Below are 20,484 nucleotides of genomic sequence, written 5' to 3'. Positions count from 1 at the left end.
AGGTTGACTTCCAAACCATCCTTGTATGGACCGCTCGGGGCCACAGCACTTCTGACATCTTGTTCCTTCTCACCCTCCCCCGCCCCATCTGTGCTGTTAAATCGTCGCCTGGCTGTGGTTCTTGGCTTCCACCTGGCCCGTCTCTGCAGGGGGACTGCGTGAGGGGCCGAGGGAGGCAGCGGGGGCTGAGGTCCTACTCGGTGCCAGGCACTGTTCTGCTGCGCTCTCACGGGACCCTCACAGTAACCCTGCAGCCGGACCGGGAAGGGTCAGACCACATCCCCATGTTTTTGATGAGGAAATTGAGCCCGAGAAGCTTAAATGGTTTGCCTGTACCCTCACATCCAGGAAGAGACAGAATTAAGTCAGACCCTTCCCCCAAAGCTTGTGCACTTTGCATCATGTCCCCCAGAGCTCAAGTCTGAGGCTGACTGTGTGGGCTGTCGCTACCTCTGCCCAACATTGCTCTTTTTCCTGGTGTGTGTTTTAATCTTTGAGGACCATCTCCTCCTCCCATGGGGAAGGGGTGATGTTGTCACCTCACTGCCCCATCCCCTGACCCACCTGGACTCTTGGTCCTGGCGGAAGCCAGGAGGGTGGGTGGCAACGGCCCAGCTGAGGCTGTCGGCGGCATGAAACAGAATTCCAAGGTGCTGGGTGACGTGCAGGTTTTAATGAGGGACGTGGACCAGTGCAGATCTGGGGAAGGAAGCCTAGCAGCTATGGGCAGTGGAGGCTGATCTGACCTGGCCTGGCCTGCGGTGTCTCCAGGTGAATGAAGCTCCCATCTGGCCTCGGCCCCAGGCCCAGGGCCAGCAGGGTGATCAGCGGTTCCCTGGCTTGATGCTGCTGGTACATTTCATGGTTCCGGTTCCTAAGGGCCCTGGTCCGAAGCTGAAAGTAGTTAAGGGGCTTCCTGGGGACCTCCCCCTTTGTAGGGAAAGAGGTATTCCAGATCTTCTAGCCTCCGCATGTCCTCCAACCCCATGGACACGGTTTTCCTCTGGGGTTTTTTGCGCCGCACAGTGATCTGGATAGGATTGTTCTCGGGGAAGCTGCTCAAGTCTGTAGCATCGGTTGCAAACTGAAATAAACCAACCAAAGTCCTCAGAACTCCTGACCCTGAACTCACCTCTTCGACTCTGCCACCCCCTCGTTTGTCTGCTAAATGGGGTCTCCGACAGCCTTACCAACCCATTCATTGACACCAGGAACAGGAACAAAGAGGCATGATTCAAATCTGTGCCTCCCCGGGTGTGTGCTGTCTTTACTGGGGCCTCTCCTGCCCACCCCCAGGCTGTTCCCTTCTTTGTCCCGCTTTAGCCTCTTCCCTCTCTTACCCTCAATGCCCTTGACTTCCTGACCCACTCACAATTATTGATAGTAAGTTGAAGAATCCAGAAGCCAATGGCTTTGGGAGACTTGTTAGAGATGAATGAAAAGATCAATTTGCATTCCCAGTGGGCCCCAAAGCGGCTGAACCCTGAACCCTCCCAGAGGAGAGTGGCCTGGAATTGAGGCTTATTTTCCCAGGGAGAAGGAAAGCCAGCAGGATGATGAGTCGTGGGGGTATAGGGGTGTTCCCAACCTCCAAAACCCCTGGTCCACACCCCTCGGGCCCGCCTTCTCCCAGGGCTCACTTTGTAGGGCTTGCACCACTTCCCCATCCCAGCGGTGTTGGCTGCGCGGACAGTCAGGCAGTAACTCGTGTCAGTCTTCAGCTGCATCAGCTTGATGGTGGTGCCCAAGACCTTATTGAAGATCCATGGGCGATTCGTTGCCTTGGGCATCTCACTGTCACTTTTCCTGACCACCTCCTGCAACTGGACCTGGTAGAAACTGACCTGCTGCTTGCCTGGGGCGTAGGTCCAGGAAATCTAGGGGAAGAGAACCCCCGAGACTTCCTCAGACCTGGCCTGGCCTCCCCTCACCACCCCGCCATCCCTCACAACGTGGGTCAGAAGACCCCACTCCCGCCCCCGCTCCTGCTGGAGCTGAGGTGGAGCTGATGGCAAGTGTTAGGCACTCCCAACACTAAATATGGCCCCACCAGCCCGAAGCATGAGCAACTCTCCCTGGGCAACCTCACCAACCTCAGAGGGTACCCTCACTCCGTATTCTAGACTGTGTGTCAGTTGAAAGGGACCTTAGCCATCATCTCGCCCACCTCACTCATTGCAGATGGCGTTACAGGTTCAGAGAGCAAGTAGCTGGCCCGTGGTCACACAGCAGTTACGTGGCAGAGCCAAGGTTCAAACCAATAGCTCCAGAGTCCATACACTTTGTACTACAACAGTGGTTGCCAAGCCAGGATCTCAGACAGTTTTTAAAACACTGCAGATTCCTGGCCCTGCTGTCACCTGTCTTGTCTCCCATTTCCAGTTTCTCCTCTGACTAGGCTAGTGGTTCTCAAACTCTGGTGGGCAGAGTCCTACCCCGGAGGACTTGTTAAAACAAAGACCACTGGGGGCTCCCCTGGTGGCACAGTGGTTAAGAATCCGCCTGCTTGGGCTTCCCTGGTGGCGCGGTGGTTGGAGGTCCGCCTGCCGATGCAGGGGACACGGGTTTGTGCCCTGGTCGGGGAGGATCCCACATGCTGCGGAGCGGCTGGGCCCGTGGGCTGTGGCTGCTGAGCCTGCGTGTCCGGAGCTTGTGCTCCGCAACGGGAGAGGCCACAGCAGTGAGAGGCCCACGTACCGCAAAAAAAAAAAAAAAAAAAAAAAGAATCCGCCTGCCATTGCAGGGGACACGGGTTCGATCCCTGATCTGGGAAGATCCCACATGCTGCAGAGCAACTAAGTGTGTGCGCCACAACTACTGAGCCTGCGCTCTAGAGCCCGTGAGCCAAAACTACTGAAGCTCGTGTGCCTAGAGCCCGTGCTCTGCAACAAGAGAAGCCACCACAATGAGAAGCCCACGCACCACAATGAAGAGTAGCCCCCGCTCGCTGCAACTAGAGAATGCCTGCGCACAGCAACGAAGACCCAACACAGTCAAAAATAAAATAAATAAATAAATGTATAAAAAAAAGAAACAAAAACACAGACCGCTGGCCCCGGCCCCCAGTTTCCGATTCAGGAGGCCCAAGTAGGGGGTAGGGAAAGCGAGAATTTAAATGTCTCATAAGTTGCCATATGATGCTGATGCTACTGGCGGTCTAGGGACCACACTGAGAAACACTGCTCTAGGCCATCCAACAATGGGACTTCCAGATTTATCTTCCAAAATATAGCTCAAATTGCATCTATCACCTGATATAAAGCTTTGCAAAACGCTAATCGTTATTGCTCACTGAAAAATCTAGAACGTAGCGTAATGGTAAAGGACCTCTGGAAAGTGACCCCAGACTAACTCCTGCTCTCTTCCCTCCCTGTATCTAGAACAGTGCTACTCGACATGTGGTCCATGGGCCATCAACACCACCTGGGAATTTGTTAGCAGTGCAGAGTCTCAGGCCCCATCCTAGACCTACTGAATCAGAACTTCTAGGGATGAAGCCCAGGAATCTTATCAGTAACTAGATGATCAGATCTGCAGGCGCAGGACAGTATGAGAAGCCCTGGATTGGACGTAGGTGTTTCCTTCCATACTTTCCCACCTGTGAGCCTCTGCTAGTGTCAGCCCTCCACGGAATGCCTTTCCCCATCTCTAGATGTTTAAATCCGACCTCTGTGTCCCAGTTCAAATGTTACTAAATGCCACCAAAGCTTATTTCTGCACCTGGAAGTAATATTTCTTTCCCTCTGAATCCCTATTGGCACTTAATCTGAACTTTTCCTACAGCATTGAGCCCTCTCTAGCTTGTGCTGGAGTTCTTGAGGTCAGGATGCAGGCATCTTCACACTTCCCAGTGAGCTCAGCTCAGTGCCTGGCACGTTGGGGGCGGCCATTAAGCCTTTGCCAAATGCACAAGGAGGGGAAAACGCACCACAGCCGTGGAATCGCTGACCGTGTATTCACAGATGAAGGGTGCCTCCGGCACATCCAGGACCACAGAGGACGCTGAGGGTATTGAGGAGGTGTCTGTGTCCACCTTAGGGTTGTCAAGGTCCAGCAGGCCACCAGGGGCTATTTGGGACTTAGATTGGGGCCAGAGAGCCAGGTCCCCCTTTTCCATACTCTTGCCCATCGAGGAGAAGCTGAGTTTGTTCAGCTCGCCCTCCAGCATCCCTGCAAAGAAGCTGCTATTGGGCTGAGTCACGGCCAATTTGATGAGATTCGACAAAGTGGATGACATGGGGGAGATGCTGGTGTCATCGGAGCTGCATTCAGAATCCTCCATTGGCATCTGCTTCCTGGAGTGGGAGAGGAGACAGGTGAGACAGACGAAGGAGGCCACCCCGGCCCCTGCTGCCTGGAAACTCCTGGCGGGCAGGCCTTGGGCACAACGTACCCAGCGCCCCCAGCTGCTTCTGAGCAGCTCAGAACATTCTTGCTCGGCAGCAGTGCCTCAAACTCACGAGGACACTTACTAGTGAAAAATGCATATTCCTGGTCCCTGGTCCCCAGGTGGAATGGGACTGGGGAAGCTGCTAAAGCATCTTTAATAAGATCCTCAGATGATTCTGATGCAGACGTTCTGAGAACGACATTTTTAGAAACACTGCTGAAACTTTAAGTCCTTCCTCCAAAGTGGGGTGCAAACACCCCAGGGAATGACCACAATGATCTACCGGGATATGGAAAAATATCTAAAAGTATCTAGAAGAAAAATAAATTAAGTTTTATTAATATTTATTCACTATTGTTTGTTATGTAATTACTAATTTATTTTCTTAGGCTTTATAACATTTAACAATATTTATTAATATATAGCATGTAAAAATTAACAGTACAGATAAATATACATATATTAGGATGAATTCTCAAAAACTTTTTTCTTCCATTCTAAATTTTTTAAATTATGAAAGCTTTCAGACACACTCCAAGATATCAAGAGTAATATATTAATGGGGATGTAATGTACAAAATGGTGGCTATAATTAACAATATTGTATTGCATATTTGAAAGTTGCTAAGAGGTTAGATCTTAAGAGTTCTCATCACACACAGAAAAAATTTGTAACTCTGTGGTGATGGATGTTAACTACGCTTATTAGGGTAATGATTTAACAATATATACAATTATCAAATCATGTTGTACACCTTAAACTAATGCACTGTTAAAATTCAATTGTGTCTCAATAAAACTGGAAATGAACATACTATAATATATTAAGCTTCCATTTAGCCACCATCCAGCTCAGGACTAAATCTTTATCAGTGCAGTTAAAGGCCCCTGTATACTTCACTCCCCCACCTCTCTCCTCATCCTCTCACTCAGAGGTAGCTTGTGCAGTAAATTGAAAATTTTGTATTTATTATTCCCCATGTGTCTTTATAGGTTTGTTACATTCATATGTTATTAGTTTGCATATTTTTAGACTTTATATAAATAAATGGTATCATTCAGTACATACCCATTTGCAGCTTGCTGTTTTTTACTTAAAACATTGTATATTTTAGATTAATCTGCTCTGGTTCAATCATTTTAACCGCTGTATTTTTCTATTACATGGATATTTGTATGCTTACCAATTCTTTGCTATTACAAAGAAAAACCTTGTACGTTTCCCTGCTCTTTAAAAGGTTTTGCTGTTGAAGTACGGAATCCAAAACATTTGGCTTTCAAATCTTTTTTTTCTCTTAAGCCAAAGTAAGAAATACATATTTCTTGGCAAGCTAGTATACTCATACATACACATGTAACTAAAATGTTTCACAAACCAATCCTTACTCTGTGATGTGCTTTGAAATTTTCAATTCTATTTTATTTCATTTTTGTAATACTGGTCTCCACCAACCAGAATGAGTTCCTGACCCACTCATAGGTCACAACTCTCAGTCTGAAGAACCCTGTCTTGAGAGAGTGGTCCCAAGGCCTTTGGGGACCAAGCACCTTGACCGAGGTCACAGGGTGAGTCCATGGCAGAGTTGGAACCAGAACCCAGATCTCCTGGGCCCCATGCTGCACAGCTCCCATCTGCCCCTGGTGCTTTCTGGCTCCCCTCCACTGCTTTGTCCCCTTTCTCCCTGGGCTGCTCTCGCCAGATCCAGCCACCTACACACACCCCTACACCCCTTACGCCAGGACAGCCTCCAGCTTCATGGTTGGTTGATCAAGGCCAAATTTTTCCTCCTTGAGTTCCAGCCCCATCAACCTCCCCCTGAGAAATCCTGATCAGCCCAAACCTCTTATGTTAGCCCTTGGTGGATGCTTGGAATAGATGATTCCCCCACCAAGGCCCTTTATAGGCTGAAGAGAGTCTGGGTATGGATGTCAGTTTTACTATAGATTGTCCTAACGCATCTCTATTTTAGACTTACTGACTGGAAACACCAGTGCTGAAGGGGCATGGAAGGCAGCCTTAGTGATCTTCACAGTAGCCCTGCTGGATGGTGTTGGCCCCATTTTACAAATGAGGGACCGAGGGTCCCCGATCTTATTTAACTTGTCTATGGCCCTATATCTAAGTGGTAGAACTTGGATTTAAACTTGGGCTCCTAGCCCAAGACTTGCGCCCCCCCATACCAGGAAGTTTCCTACAAGCATCCATCACTTTAGCCATACCTGCTTACTTACAGGTCCCTTAGGGAGTGGACACCATATCCCTTACATATAATCAGGACCCCCTCTTCAGAAATTATTAAGAATTTCAGGACAGTGACAGCTGAGCATTAAACTAAGCATAGGGCACTTCTAAGTGTCGGGCTGTGTGTGATTGCCCAGGTCACACACCCATGAAACTTCCCGGCAGACAGTTCCCTCAGTCCACATCAACCCACACCACCATCCCTCCACTGGCTAATTCCTTCCCTTCCTATGAGAGTCACCTCCTCCATGAAGCCTCCCAAGCTACACTAAGCCTCCTCTGTTTCCTCCAGTTGTCCCGTCATAGCGCAGACCATGCTGTAATATTCTCAGTTCTTGCCTGATAGCCCCCCCCAACACACACACACACACACACACACACACACACACACACACACACACCCCCCAGGCTGGGAGCTCCTTGAAGGCAGAGACTGTGCTTTCTGGCTCTGCATTCTCAGAACTTAACCTTGGGCCAGATACCTTGTAAATGCTCAAAGAGTTTTGTGAAATGAAGCAAAGGAAACCCAGAATCACTGAGGAGGAACAGCAAACCTCAATCTGAAAGCAGGCAGGCTACTGGGGGCACATAACCAGGCAGGTGAAGGTACAATAGGGAGGATGAGGCAAAGGAGCCATGGGGAGTGGAGGGGGCAGGGGGTCTGTGTGGGGGTGATGAGGACAAAGTAGGATGACAAGGACAAAGCAGGATGACAAGCACTGCCAGGAAATCTGACTAATCCTGGAAGGCCTCCCGGAGGTGGTGGCCGGCACGCCTCCAAGAACTGATCTGAGGTCAGGACTCCATAGGCAACCTGCACACACGCTCTTCCCTGGGAGTCGTGACTGTGATAAGTCAAGGAAGTACTGCCTCTTCAAGCCCCTCTTCCCGCCCCCACCCCCCAGGTCTGGTTTTAGAAAGGAGAAAAGGACCAGACTTGTGTCTTACGGTAGATCAATGGCATCTTCCTCCAAACTGCCCCTTGAGGAAAGTGGGCGTCCTTTGGTGGTGACGGTCCTGTTCGTAGACTTGGGGTTTGGAAAGGGCTTCGACATGTGCTTGAGTGTGTCCAAAACGTTGAGGGTTTCCTTCCTCAGCGTGGTCTCCTCCCCATCTCCCACTTCGCAGAGTGTCTCTGACGCCATCTACCTTGTTTGGGACCCCAGCCGCCACCATGCAGGACAACCAAGCTGACAGGAAGCAGAGAGAAACTGGAGGCAGAGGACACACCCTTAGTTTGGGTGGGATGGGGGTGTAATGAGCTGACTTCATAATCATCAGAGAGTGTAACAGTTAGGGGCCAGCCTCCCCCTTGATCTGAGCTGCTGCTGCCCAGGGCCAATGTCAGCAGTGGGTAGAGTCAAGGAAGAGACTACAACACCCCTTGGGCTAAGGCTCTGTGGTTACGGCAGCCCTGCTCTTCTCTGAAAATCTCAGAATGCTCACCACCGGTGCCCTTCGGACCTGCCCTAGGAAGGAGGAGATTGATGGTGATACGAAGGCACCTGGGCATGGAGGGAGGCAGGCAGTACTGGACTGGGCCTCTGGGAGTGGGGGACTTTGTCTCTAGAATCCTGAGACTCTATATCCAGAAATCCTAGGCAGCAAACCCCCTTCGTCCAGTTGTGTAGGCACAGGGAAAGCCTGGATGGTTCATGAGGTTCATAGCTCACATATACCCAGGTTTTACTGCTGGAATTCTAAATTCTGCCACACCCTCACCCCAAGCGTCTTCATGTGTTGAGTGACAGTGGTGGGTGCTGCAGAGGCATACAGAAATGGGCCAGACGTTGTGTTGTTTCTTTTTCTCAAGGAAACCATGTCACAGTAGGGGGACTTCCCTGGTGGTCCAGTGACTAAGACTCTATGTTCCCAATGCAGGGGGCCCAGGTTCAATCCCTGGTCAGGGAACTAGATCCCATCTGCCTCAACGAAGATCCTGTGTGCTGCAGCTAAGACCCGGTGCAGCCTAAATGTAAAATAAATAAATAAGTATTTTTTAAAAATTAAAAAAAACATGTCATAGTAGGAAAACATACTTCGGGGGGTGGGGACGGGGGCGCTGTTAAAACAGCACTAGCTTTGCACCTACATGTGGTTTTGTCCACTCTAAGTCCAGCTCTGCCCTTACAGGCTGTGAAACCTTTGGCAAATGACTTCACCTCTTTGCACCTCAGTTTCCTCATCTGTAAAATAGGAATAAACATAGCACCTACTTTACTGGATTGTGAGGAGATAACCCTGTAAAGTTGTTTTCTTTTTTCTTTTTTTTTCTTTCTTTATTTATTTTTTATTTTTATTTTTTGCGGTACGCGGGCCTCTCACTGTTGCGGCCTCTCCCGTTGCGGAGCACAGGCTCCAGACGCGCAGGCTCAGCGGCCATGGCTCACGGGCCCAGCCGCTCCGCGGCATGTGGGATCCTTCCGGACCAGGGCACGAATCTGTGTCCCCTGCATCAGCAGGCGGACTCTCAACGACTGAGCCACCAGGGAAGCCCTAAAGTTGTTTACTTTCTTCCAGAGGATGAGGTCAAGCAAAGGACATTTAAAAACAAATTATTTTGTGCGTGTGTGTGTGTGTGTGTGTGTGTGTGTGTGTGTTCTATATACTCAGGGTTTTTGTTGTCTTTCATTTACAAATTCTTTTATTCGGAAAATAGAGAAGCAGATGCCCTCTCTGTGTTCTGCTGCTTTTTAGCACCCATCAAACTATCGGTAATTATCTGATTTATTTGATTTCCTCTTTCCTGTCTTCCCTCACTAACAAGTACGTCCCTGAGCGTAGGGGTGGTCCGTCCGATCGGACGTTCTGGCCCAGTGTTCAGAACAGAAGGCTGCACCTGGGAGGCCTGCAGGGAGGCGAGATCGGGGAGAAGGCAGAGACACAGGCGGACGCAGGGTAGCAGATCTGGGCGCGGTGGCCTCGGCGCAGGGGAGCCGGCTCCGTGCCGCCAGCGCCGTCTCCGCCCCAACCGCCCGGCTCGCGCATCCGGCCCGTGGCCAGCAGGTGGCGCCGCAGGCCGGGCCCTGGAGCCTGGAAGCCGGAAGCTGCGGCGCGGTCCGAGCGGGAGGACTGTGGGTGCCGGCGTCCCCGCAGGCTCCGCACCCTCCGCGCCGCCTCCGCCTCCCGCCTCCCGCCTCCCGCCTCCCGCCTCCCGCCTCCCGCGCTGGTCCAGAAGGGGCCCCGCGGATGTCCCCGGGACGAGCGGCCCCGGGCCCCCAGGGAACATGGGCGTGCTCCGGGCCGGACTGTGCCCGGGTCTCACCCAGGACATGGTCCAGCTTCTGCGGAGCCACGGGATCAAGACAGGTGATCGCAGGCGTGCGCCAGTGCGCCTTGGCACACCCGGGAGGGGGTCCCTCCCCCCTCCCCCCCCACCCCTCCCCCCACAGCCTCCTTGAGAGCCCGGGAAGGTGGGAGTGGGCTAGCCACGCCCCAGGAAGGGTAGAACCCCCACTGTGTGCCAGGCACCACTCCAGGTCCTGCGGCTCAGCTAGTCGACGTAGGCGAGGAAAAGTCAAGTGAGGGAGGCCCCCGAGCCTCCCTTCCTGCCCACCAACCCCACGTGTTTTGTTTTCAGTGGTGGACCTGGTTTCAGCAGACCTGGAGGAAGTAGCCCAGAAATGTGGCCTGTCTTATAAGGTGAGCTGACAGTCTCTCCTCCAAACCTGGATGTCTCTAAATGCCCATCCCTGAGCAGGGGGTTCCCAGAGATTCATAAGGGGGCCGTATGAGACCCTGGGGGCCTCCTCCGTTGGCGGGTCACTGCCGAGTACTCTGGGCTGCTTCGGGTCGGAGCGCCCCGGCCCTCTCCTGAGTTTCCCCGCCCCTTCCGCAGGCCCTGGTCGCCCTGAGGCGGGTGCTGCTGGCTCAGTTCTCAGCTTTCCCTTTCAATGGCGCTGATCTCTACGAGGAGCTGAAGACCTCCACTGCCATCCTGTCCACCGGCATTGCAAGGTTTGTGTGGGTACTTGGGGGAAGAGGTGAGAGGCGGGCTTTTGGTACTTGAGTCTAGGGAGAGCAGGCTTTTTCAAACAGTGGTGAGGATGTTCAGGTCTTGCGTTCTCTTAAGCTATAACAGGGTTTCTCCAACTCCTAACTTTTGGGGATGCAGAATTATTTGGGGGGGGGGCTGTCCTGCACTTATAGTAGGATGCTTGGCAGCATCCCTGGCCTCTAGCCACTAGAAGCCGGGTAGCACCTCCCTTCCTATGTCTGACAATCAAAAATGTCTCCAGCTGTGACCAAATGACCCCCCCCACCCCAGGGTGGCAAAATTGCCGCTGGTTGAGAACCACTGTCCTATAACACAAGCTGGCAGTATTTCATTATTATTTAGCAGATCAGAGCAACTCTTCCCTGCCCCTACCCCCTCTTTCTCTTAAGGATGGGGCAAGAGAGAGCATGGCGGGACTAACGGTGACTGAGTGCCTGCTACGTACCAGCCACTGACACATAGTAGGTTATATAATAGGTTGTATAATCTCTTCAGTGACCCTGTGAGTTAGTGATTTTTTTTTCTTTTTCTTTTCTTTTTTTTTTTTTTTTGGCGGTACGCGGGCCTCTCACTGTTGTGGCCTCTCCCGTTGCGGAGCACAGGCTCCGGACGCGCAGGTTCAGCGGCCATGGCTCACGGGCCCAGCCGCTCCGCGGCATGTGGGATCTTCCCGGACCGGGGAACGAACCCGTGTCCCCTGCATCGGCAGGCGGACTCTCAACCACTGCGCCACCAGGGAAGCCCCTCTTTTTCTTTTTTTAAACATTTATTTATTTTTGACTGTGTTGGGTCTTCGTTGCTGGGCGCGGGCTTTTTCTAGTTGTGGAGAGTGGGCGCTACTCTTTGTTGCGGTGTGTGGGCTTCTCATTGCGGTGGCTTCTCTTGTTGCAGAGCACGAGCTCTAGGCACGCGGGCTTCAGTAATTGTGGCACGTGGGCTCAGTAGTTGTGGCTCGTGGGCTGTAGAGCGCAGGCTCAGTAGTTGTGGCGCACGGGCTTAGCTGCTCCACGGCATGTGGGATCTTCCCGGACCAGGGCTCGAACCTGTGTCCCCTGCATTGGCAGGCGGATTCTTAACCACGGCACCACCAGGGAAGCCCGAGTTAGTGATTATTAACGCCACTTGAGTTTAGCCCAAGAGGAGTGAGGGGCAGAGTTGGGGCTCCAGCCCTGGGGCACTTGATCCAGAACTTGGTTCATTCCCCATACTCTGCAGCAGGAGGGAATGAGAGTAGCTACCTTCTGCCGTGTTGTGTGGAGAGAGAAAGAGTTGGAAGAAAACAGGCGGCTTCTGGCCAAGGAAGTCTGACCTCATTCTTGGCCTGTTTGTGCAGAATTTGATAAAGAACTCCGCCACCACAAAGGTCTTTGGATTGGTTTGGCCCTCCCTGTTTCCATAACACATTCTCTTGGCAAGGTTCATAGAGCACAGTGCTTGCTTTCCCCGGGTTGGGGGTTCAGTTCTGTCATTCATCAAGCCCTGGCCGAGTGCCTACGGGTTCCAGATAAGTGCAGATGATACGGGTATGGGTGAGGCAAGGCACTTAAGAACCCGTTGGGTAGAGAAGGCAGGTAAACACAAGGGAGAGGAGTGAGCATGCGTGGAGACAGCATAAGGAGGGGGTGATTGGAAATACCCTGGCAGTCCAGTGGTTAGGACTTGGAGCTCTCACTGCCGGGGGCCCAGGTTTGATCCCTGGTTGGGGAGCTAAGATCCCGCAAGCTGCATGGTGTGGCAAAAAAAAAAAAAAAAAAAAAAAAAAAAAAAAAATGAGGGGGTAACTAACAAGGAGCAGCCTTGGCCTTTGGGAGCTTATAAAACCAGCATTATACAGAGGAAGCAGTCAGGTGATAAACTGTCAAGATGGCAGCCACGGTGAGTCACTGCAGGGGAGATCAGAGAGGTTCAGGAAAGCTCTATGCAGGAGGCGGGCCTTGGGCAGTGAGGAACGGATGGGCCTTCTCTCAGTACTCCGGCACCGTTACTCCAGGTATGTCGTTTCATTTATCTTCACAATCACAATGAGTGCGTTGCAATGAAAATCATCATCCTGTAGATGAAGAAACTGGGACTCAGGTTAAGTGACTTGCTCAAGATCCCGCAGCTAGGGAATTCCCTGGGAGTCCAGTGGTTAGGACTCTGCGCTTCCACTGCAGGGAGCACAGGTTTGATCCCTGGTTGGGGAACCAAGATCCTGCAAGTTGTATGGCGAGGCCAAAAAAAAAAGATACCTCAGCTAGTAAGTGGCAGACCAGGCCCTTGACATCACACCTGTCAGGCTCCTAAGCATAAGAACCCACGTCTAACGCATCTACCCTATTGCCTCCTCCAGGCAGGAGGCTGTATTGTGAAAGTAGAGTTACAGGCATAGGGTGGAGGTGGGCGGGGTGGATGGGGCTGCGGAGCCTGGCAGGAGAGAGGCCCGGGAGGATATGGCAGGGGAGGGTGTGTGAGCCGATGGAGGGCAGGGGATGGCAGGAGGCACGTTGAAGAAATGTGAGGGCTTCCCTGGTGGCGCAGTGGTTGAGAATCTGCCTGCTAATGCAGAGGACACGGGTTCGAGCCCTGGTCTGGGAAGATCCCACATGCCGCGGAGCAATTAAGCCCGTGAGCCACAACTACTGAGCCTGCGCGTCTGGAGCCTGTGCTCTGCAACAAGAGAGGCTGCGACAGTGAGAGGCCCGCGCACCGCGATGAAGAGTGGCCCCCGCTTGCCACAACTAGAGAAAGCCCTCGCACAGAAACGAAGACCCAACACAGCAAAAATAAATTAATTAATTAATAAACTCCTACCCCAAACATCTTCTTAAAAAAAAAAAAAAAAAAAAAAAGTCTCCAAGCCAAAAAAAAAAATTAAAAAAAAAAAAAAAAAAAAAAAAAAAAAAAGAAATGTGATAAGCCTTCCTGCCAGGGGGAATAGAGATGTGAAGAATCAAAGACGACCCAGTAGGTTGCTAGCCGTCCTCACAGTGTTCTTTGGACACTTGATGGATGTAACTCTAATACGGGAGGGGAGGGGAGTTCTGTAGTCAACAGTTCGGGAAAATGCTGGTTAACCCAAACGAAGCAGGTTTCCCTGGTGTAGGCTTTCTCACAGCTTGTAATGCTGGCGGGCACCGTGGATCTTTACGAGGGCAAGAAAGCACGTAGCGTGCCTTGGAAGAAGCTGTACTATCTGGGGAGTTGGGTGGTTCCCTGAAGGCCAGAGCTGTGTCTTGTTCATCTCTGCCTCTTCCTCGTTTTAGAAAAAGGCCTTCAGGAAATGTGACACATTCAGGCGATGTTTGAATGAATGGCTGAAAGAATGACTAAAAGCCAGTTCAGAGGGAAAGGTGGAGGATAAATCCCAGAAATCACTTGTGTTCAAAACATGTGGTAAGACCCAGTTGCACTTCCGCTCCACAAGGCAGGCGGAGGAGGGGGGGTGGTCTGTCCATGTTGATGAGCAGAGGTGATTGGTAGGAAGGTCCATCAGGAGACACGGAATGGAAACAGGTGAGAAGTCCACTGGGAGGTGGATCTGGGAATTCCTCACGGAGACTGATCCTCACAGCCAAGAATGAGGTTGATTCTTTTTTTAAAAAATAAATTTATTTATTTATTTATTTGTGGCTGCATTGGGTCTTCGTTGCTGTGTGCGGGCTTTCTCTAGTTGCGGCGAGCGGGGGCTACTCTTCATTGAGGTGCGCAGGCTTCCCATTGCAGTGGCTTCTCTCGTTGCAAAGCACAGGCTCTAGGCGCGCAGGCTTCAGTAGTTGTGGCACGTGGGCTCAGTAGTTGTGGCTTGCAGGCTCTAGAGCGCAGGCTCAGTAGTTGTGGTGCACAGGCTTAGTTGCTCTGCGGCATGTGGGATCTTCCCGGACCAGGGATTGAACCCGTGTCCCCTGCATTGGCAGACGGATTCTTAACCACTGTGCCACCAGGGAAGTCCCAAGATTGATTCTTGACTGGAGAGTTAAGACCAGTGGTTTCACCCAGGCTGCATGTTAGAATCATTTGGGAAGTTTAATAAATATTCATGCCTGGGTCTCACCTTTAGAAATTCTGACTTAATTGCTCTAGGCCAGTGGTTCCCAAACTTTTCTGCCCGTTAGAATTACCTGAGATTTTTTTTTTTAAATTCCAAAGCCCTATACTGCGCCCCCAAACACACACACCAATTGAATCACATTCTCCGGGGGTGGAACACAAGCATCAGTATTTTTTAAGTTCCCAGGTGACTCCAGTGTGCAGACAAGTTTGGGAATCACTGATACAGGTCTCTTTTTTTAAAACTCGCATGGTTATTTTAACATGCAGGCAGGCCTGGGAAACACTAGTCCAGCCTAATGGTGTTCAGATTTGAACATGTATCCTTATTGAGACTCAGATGTGGTCCTCACCCTAAGAGTTGCTGATTCAGTAGGTCTGGGGTGGGGCCTGAGAATTTGCATTTCTAATCAGTTCCCAGGTGATGCTGATGCTGCAGGTCTGGGGACCACACTGGGAGAGCCAGTGCTATAATGGGACTGGGGGTTCTCTGATCTCAGTGGGAGGAATGGGAGCCAGCAGTGGCAGAGGCTGGATGCTCTTTAAAAAGGTGCTTATTACACAGAGCCAAGGTAAGCACAGTTATCCCAAGAAGCCGCAGGGCCGGAGTGGTAACCAGAGCGTTTTGACCAGCAGGGCCCTGTGGTTATAATCATGGGGGCCCTGGAATTGAAAGAGATGGGGTGCTTACTTAAGTGCTGCTTGGCCTATACAGAGGGGTCATGGGAGGTATTCAAGGACCATCACAAAGGGCTGGAGCCCATGGAGGTGATTACAGGGTTGGGACAGGGATGCACGTGGCCAGGACATGGAGGTGTTAGTATAGGCTGTGATGAGAAGGAGGTGAAATTTCAGCCCACAGGTTGGGCAGGATATGTCGTTTTTCCCTTGCTGCTTTCAATAATTTTTCTTTGTCTTTAATTTTTGCCAATTTGATTACTATGTGTCTCAGCGTGTTTCTGCTTGGGTTTATCCTGTATGGGACTCGCTGCGCTTCCTGGACTTGGGTGGCTATTTCCTTTCCCATGTTAGGAAAGTTTTCGACTATAATCTCTTCAAATATTTTCTCGGGTCCTCTCTCTCTCTCTTCTCCTTCTGGGACCCCTATAATGCAAATGCTGTTGCATTTAATGTTGTCCCAGAGGTCTCTTAGGCTGTCTTCATTTCTTTTCATTCTTTTTTCTTTATTCTGTTCCGCAGCAGTGAATTCCAACATTCTGTCTTCCAGGTCACTTATGCATTCTTCTGCCTCAGTTATTCTGCTATTGATTCCTTCTAGTGTAGTTTTCATTTCAGTTACTGTATTGTTCATCTGTGTTTGTTCTTTAATTCTTCTAGGTCTTTGTTAAACATTTGTTGCATCTTCTCGATCTTTGCCTCCATTCTTTTTCCGAGGTCCTGGATCATCTTCACTCTCATTATTCTGAATTCTTTTTCTGGAAGGTTGCCTATCTCCACTTCATTTAATTGTTTTTCTGAGGTTTTATCTTGTTCCTTCATCTGGTACATAGCCCTCTGCCTTTTCATCTTGTCTATCTATCTGTGACTGTGGTTTTTGTTCCACAGGCTGCAGGACTGTAGTTGTTCTTGCTTCTGCTGTCTGCCCTCTCGGTTGGGCAGGATATGGGGTGTGGGTAGTGACCTGTTTCCTGGTGGTTTAGGGACAGAAACTGGATGAGGATTGGCCATGACTTGAATTTATCTCAAGGCTTCCACAGCCAGAGTGTTGATAACATAGGAACCTTCTGTCACTCGTTTGTCTGGAAACATTTATTGTGCGTCTCCTGTGTTTCAGCCACTGTGCCCGTTCTGGGGTGAACAAGGCCCAGTCCTTGCCCCAGGGTGCTCTGGGCCAAAAAGTTTTGCTCTGCAAGAGGATGAAAAGACAAGCGATAGAATGGGGAAAATATTTGCAATCCGTGTATTCAACAAAGGACTTGCGTCTGGAATATATAAAGAATTCTTAAAACTCAGCAGTAGAACAAACAATGCAATTAGAAAATGGGCAGAAGACACGACCAGACATTTCACCAACGAGGTTCAACATCACTGGTTATTAGGGAAATACACGTTAAAACCACAACGAGATATTACTACATACCTCCTAGAATGGCTAAAATAAAGAATGGTGGGCTTCCCTGGTGGCGCAGTGGTTGAGAGTCTGCCTGCCGATGCAGGGGACACGGGTTCATGCCCCGGTCCAGGAAGATCCCACATGCCGTGGAGCGGCTGGGCCCGTGAGCGGTGGTTGCTGAGCCTGCGCGTCCGGAGCCTGTGCTCCGCAATAGGAAAGGCCACAACAGTGAGGGCCCTCGTACCGCAAAAAAAAAAAAAAAAAAAAAAAGAATGGTGATAACTCCAAATGCAAGTAAGGGTGTGGAGAAACTGGATTACCTCATACGTTGCTGGCGGGAAAGTAAAATAGCATAGGCACTCTGGAAAACAAGTTAGTAGTTTCTTGTGAAATTAATATGCACTTACCGTACAACCCAACAGTTGTATTCTGGGACATCTATTCTAGAGAAATAAAAACTTAGGTTTACAGAAAAACCTGTATGCAAATGTTCATAGCCGTTTTATTCATAATTTCCTCCAACTGGAAACAGCTAAAATATCCTTCAATGGGTGAATGGTTAAACAAACTTGGTCCATCCATACCATGGAATACTACTCTGCAGTAAAAAAGAACAAACTATCGATACATGTGACAACTTGGATCTCAAGGGAATGATGCTGAGTGAGAAAAGCCAATCACAAAGGTTACATATTGTGTGATTCTGTGTACATAATATTCTTGAAATAACGTAACAATAGAGATGGAGAACAGATTGAGCGGTTGCCAGGGGCTAGGGATTAGGGGTGGATGGAAGGGGAGTGGCTATAGACGGGTGGCACAAGGGAGCCTTGCAGAATGGAAATGTTCTGTATCTTGATTGCGGTGGTTACATAAACCCATGCATGTGATGAAATGGCATAGAGTTCTACACACAGACACACACAGAAATAATGGTGGTGAACCTGAATAAGCTCTGTGGATCACACCAGTGTCAATTTGCGATGTTATCGTGTAGTACAATACATCTTATAGTGAAAGATGCTGCCCTTAGGGGAAACTAGGTAAAGGGTACATGGGACCTCCCTGTACATTGTTTTTTGCAACTTCCTGTGAATCTATAATTATTTCAAAGTTTTAGAAAATGACAAATGATGGGAAATGCTATCAAGGAAACCCAGAAGGGGCTGAGATGGAGAATGAGGGGACCATTGGATGGGGTGGCAAAGAGACCTCTGTGGAGAAGTGTTCACCCAGAGTGGTCTGTAAGCTGAGAGTGAAAGGATGAGGGGCCAGAGGAGGAACATGTAGCCGTGCCGGCTTTCGCCAAAGGAAACTCTACCAGGAGAAGCCTCCTGGCCAGAGATGTTAGAGTGTCTCTGGACAGAACAGTGCTTGGAAGGGACGTCTTGCCTTTTTTTCCTGGTTCCTACTCCCCTCCCTTCCCTCGAATCCCCTCGGTTGATTCTCTTGCCTCCTCTTCTGCCATCAGCCTGGACAAACTGCTGGATGCTGGTCTCTATACTGGAGAAGTGACTGAAATCGTAGGAGGCCCAGGTAGCGGCAAAACCCAGGTACACGTGCGTCCAGCAGCCAGCAGGGTTGGGGGAGGTGGGTGCATAGCCCTGGATCCCTGGGGAAGCTTCTGCCAGCGTGCTTGTGATTCAGAGATCGGAAGAGAGAAGATGGGTGGTGAGGAGTGGGGCTTGGACTTGGCCCATTCGTGTCTCTGGGATCTGGACAAAATTTGGTAGGAGCACCCATGCTGGGCCCTCCTTGAGGGCTCAAGTTCACCCAGTGCCCCGTCTCTACGCAGGTATGTCTTTGTGTGGCTGCAAACGTGGCCCATGGCCTGCGACAGAACGTCCTATACATCGACTCCAACGGAGGGCTCACAGCTTCCCGCATTCTCCAGCTGCTTCAGGCCAGAACCCCAGATGAGGAGGAACAGGTAAAGAGCACGAGGGGTGGGTTCCTTTGAGGTTCTGACACCGTAAGACCCCATTATCTAACGTGGCAAGAAGTGTGGTCATTTGTGTGCATAGATATTTCTGGCTTTGAAACTTGCTGTTCTACTAATACTTTCTGTTCTGAAAGCCTCCCCATGATGACATCATCCCACCCCTGCCGTACCCTAATTCAGGGCTGCCAGACACCCCAGCATCTGTGTTTCTCTCCCAGTTCTTGCCCACGGAAGACACACTAGTCAGTCCTATCCCTCCTTCCCACGGAGCTCTGACTTGGCTTTGCAGCTCAGCACCCAGGCAGCCACCTGGGTGAGAACTGGCCCATCAGATAAAGCCCATCTGCCATCCTGGACCCAAGTCCTTCCGTCTAAGTGCCTCTTCCTGCTCAGCCTCAAGATCCCTCTTCATCGTGCACGGCCCCCTGCTCCTCTTTTCCAAAGCTCTCCCTTCTATCTCCTACCTCTTCAGGCGGGAGCTCTCCAGAGGATCCAGGTGGTGCGTGCGTTTGACATCTTCCGGATGTTGGATGTGCTGCAGGACCTGCGAGGCGCTGTGTCCCAGCAGGTGAGCCTGCTCTTCCGCCCCTCCCTGCTCGCCCCAGCTGGCCAGTGCTGTCGCATGTGGGCAGGTGTCCTACTACAGACTCTGCCTGGAAACGCAGATGTGCAATCTGGTGACTCTAGCTGTGTCTGCCGCTCCCAGGATGGGATTTCTGGATGCTTAATTCATTCCTGAGTGCCGCCTCATTTACATGCCCATCTTCCCCACTAAACAGTAAGCCCCTTCCTTGAGTGCAAGGATCATGTCCTATTCATCTCTGCATTCCAACGCCGGATCCGTTAAGATTACTTTCAGCTGCAAGTAATAGAGTCTATCTGACAGACACTTGAACCTTGAGGACTTTTAATTATCTCACATGAGTCTGGAGGTTGACAAGTCCATAATGTCAGGGCTGTAGGTTGGTGTGCCTGGTTCTCTTGCTCTTCCCCCTCATGATTGCAAAGTGGCTGCTATGGCTCAAAGCATCATGTCTTCACACATCCATATTACATCCATATTCAGGTCAGTGAGAGATAGATGCCTCTTTTCTGTACCTCTTCCCTTTTATAAGGGAAGAGAAATCTTCCTCTGGAACCCCCCAGTATGCTTCCCTGTTCCCATTACATCTAATTGACCAAAACTGAGCTATGTGTTTGTCCTAGACCAGGGGTTGGGCCCACCTTCCCTGATGTCAGGAGATTTCTGCCCAGTACTTGAACACATTCAGAGTCCTGTTAACAAGGAAGAGGGGTTTGGAATGGCATTTGGGTTGGTACCCTGCTACACCTGATAGGTGCTTAGACAGGATTTGGTGCACTGATTTATACACTCTTAGATTTGGGAGACACCTTACAGAGGATAGTTTGATTCATCTTAAACTTTATCTCTCACCCCAAAGCATAACATGTTCCCATGGGCATACCCAGGGTTGTATATAAAGTAAAGCATTTTTACAAACTTTAGAACATATAATAGTTGAACAAATGCTTGCCACAGGAATCGTAGCAGGCTATGACACCCCCATGTGTTGAGACATGAAGTCAAGTAGTCCTGACCTAATCCAACCCTCTCGTTTCTAGAGGTGAGGAGAGTGAGGGCCAGAGACATTCAGTCAGTTGCCCAAAGTCACTGCGTATTTAGGATAAGAACAAAGCTTATAACCCAAATCTCTGAACTCCCAGGTCAAAAGATGATATTTTTTACTGTAGGGCCATTAGATGGTATATATTTCTATTATTGCATAGCAAGTTACTACAAACTTAGTGA

The 20,484-nt window shown here is 50.4% G+C and overlaps 2 protein-coding genes across 2 annotated transcripts in view; one reads left to right on the top strand and one right to left on the bottom strand.

Annotated features, from left to right (window-relative positions):
• Positions 1-96: 96 nt before the first annotated feature.
• On the bottom strand, positions 97-7,777 carry FNDC8 (fibronectin type III domain containing 8; the record flags this gene model as incomplete). Its single annotated transcript, XM_079725588.1, is given in 9 exon segments — positions 97-154; positions 565-621; positions 747-859; positions 863-874; positions 878-904; positions 908-1,084; positions 1,641-1,877; positions 3,929-4,295; positions 7,581-7,777. Coding segments are annotated over 9 exon segments (1,245 nt in total).
• A 2,082-nt stretch (positions 7,778-9,859) lies between these two features.
• Positions 9,860-20,484, top strand: part of RAD51D (RAD51 paralog D) — a gene marked incomplete at both ends in the record, with an annotated part of 14,746 nt that continues 4,121 nt past the window's right edge. Inside the window, 6 exon segments of the mRNA XM_079725091.1 lie at positions 9,860-9,941; positions 10,213-10,274; positions 10,471-10,589; positions 18,204-18,285; positions 18,528-18,662; positions 19,147-19,242. Of these exon segments, the coding sequence (XP_079581217.1) occupies positions 9,860-9,941; positions 10,213-10,274; positions 10,471-10,589; positions 18,204-18,285; positions 18,528-18,662; positions 19,147-19,242 (576 nt within the window).

The sequence above is a fragment of the Hyperoodon ampullatus genome (genome assembly GCF_949752795.1).
Source record: "Hyperoodon ampullatus genome assembly, chromosome: 19".
Taxonomy (NCBI): Eukaryota; Metazoa; Chordata; class Mammalia; order Artiodactyla; family Ziphiidae; genus Hyperoodon; species Hyperoodon ampullatus.
The sequence above is the reverse complement of the archived record's forward strand: the minus strand, read 5'-3'. Positions and strand labels throughout refer to the sequence as shown.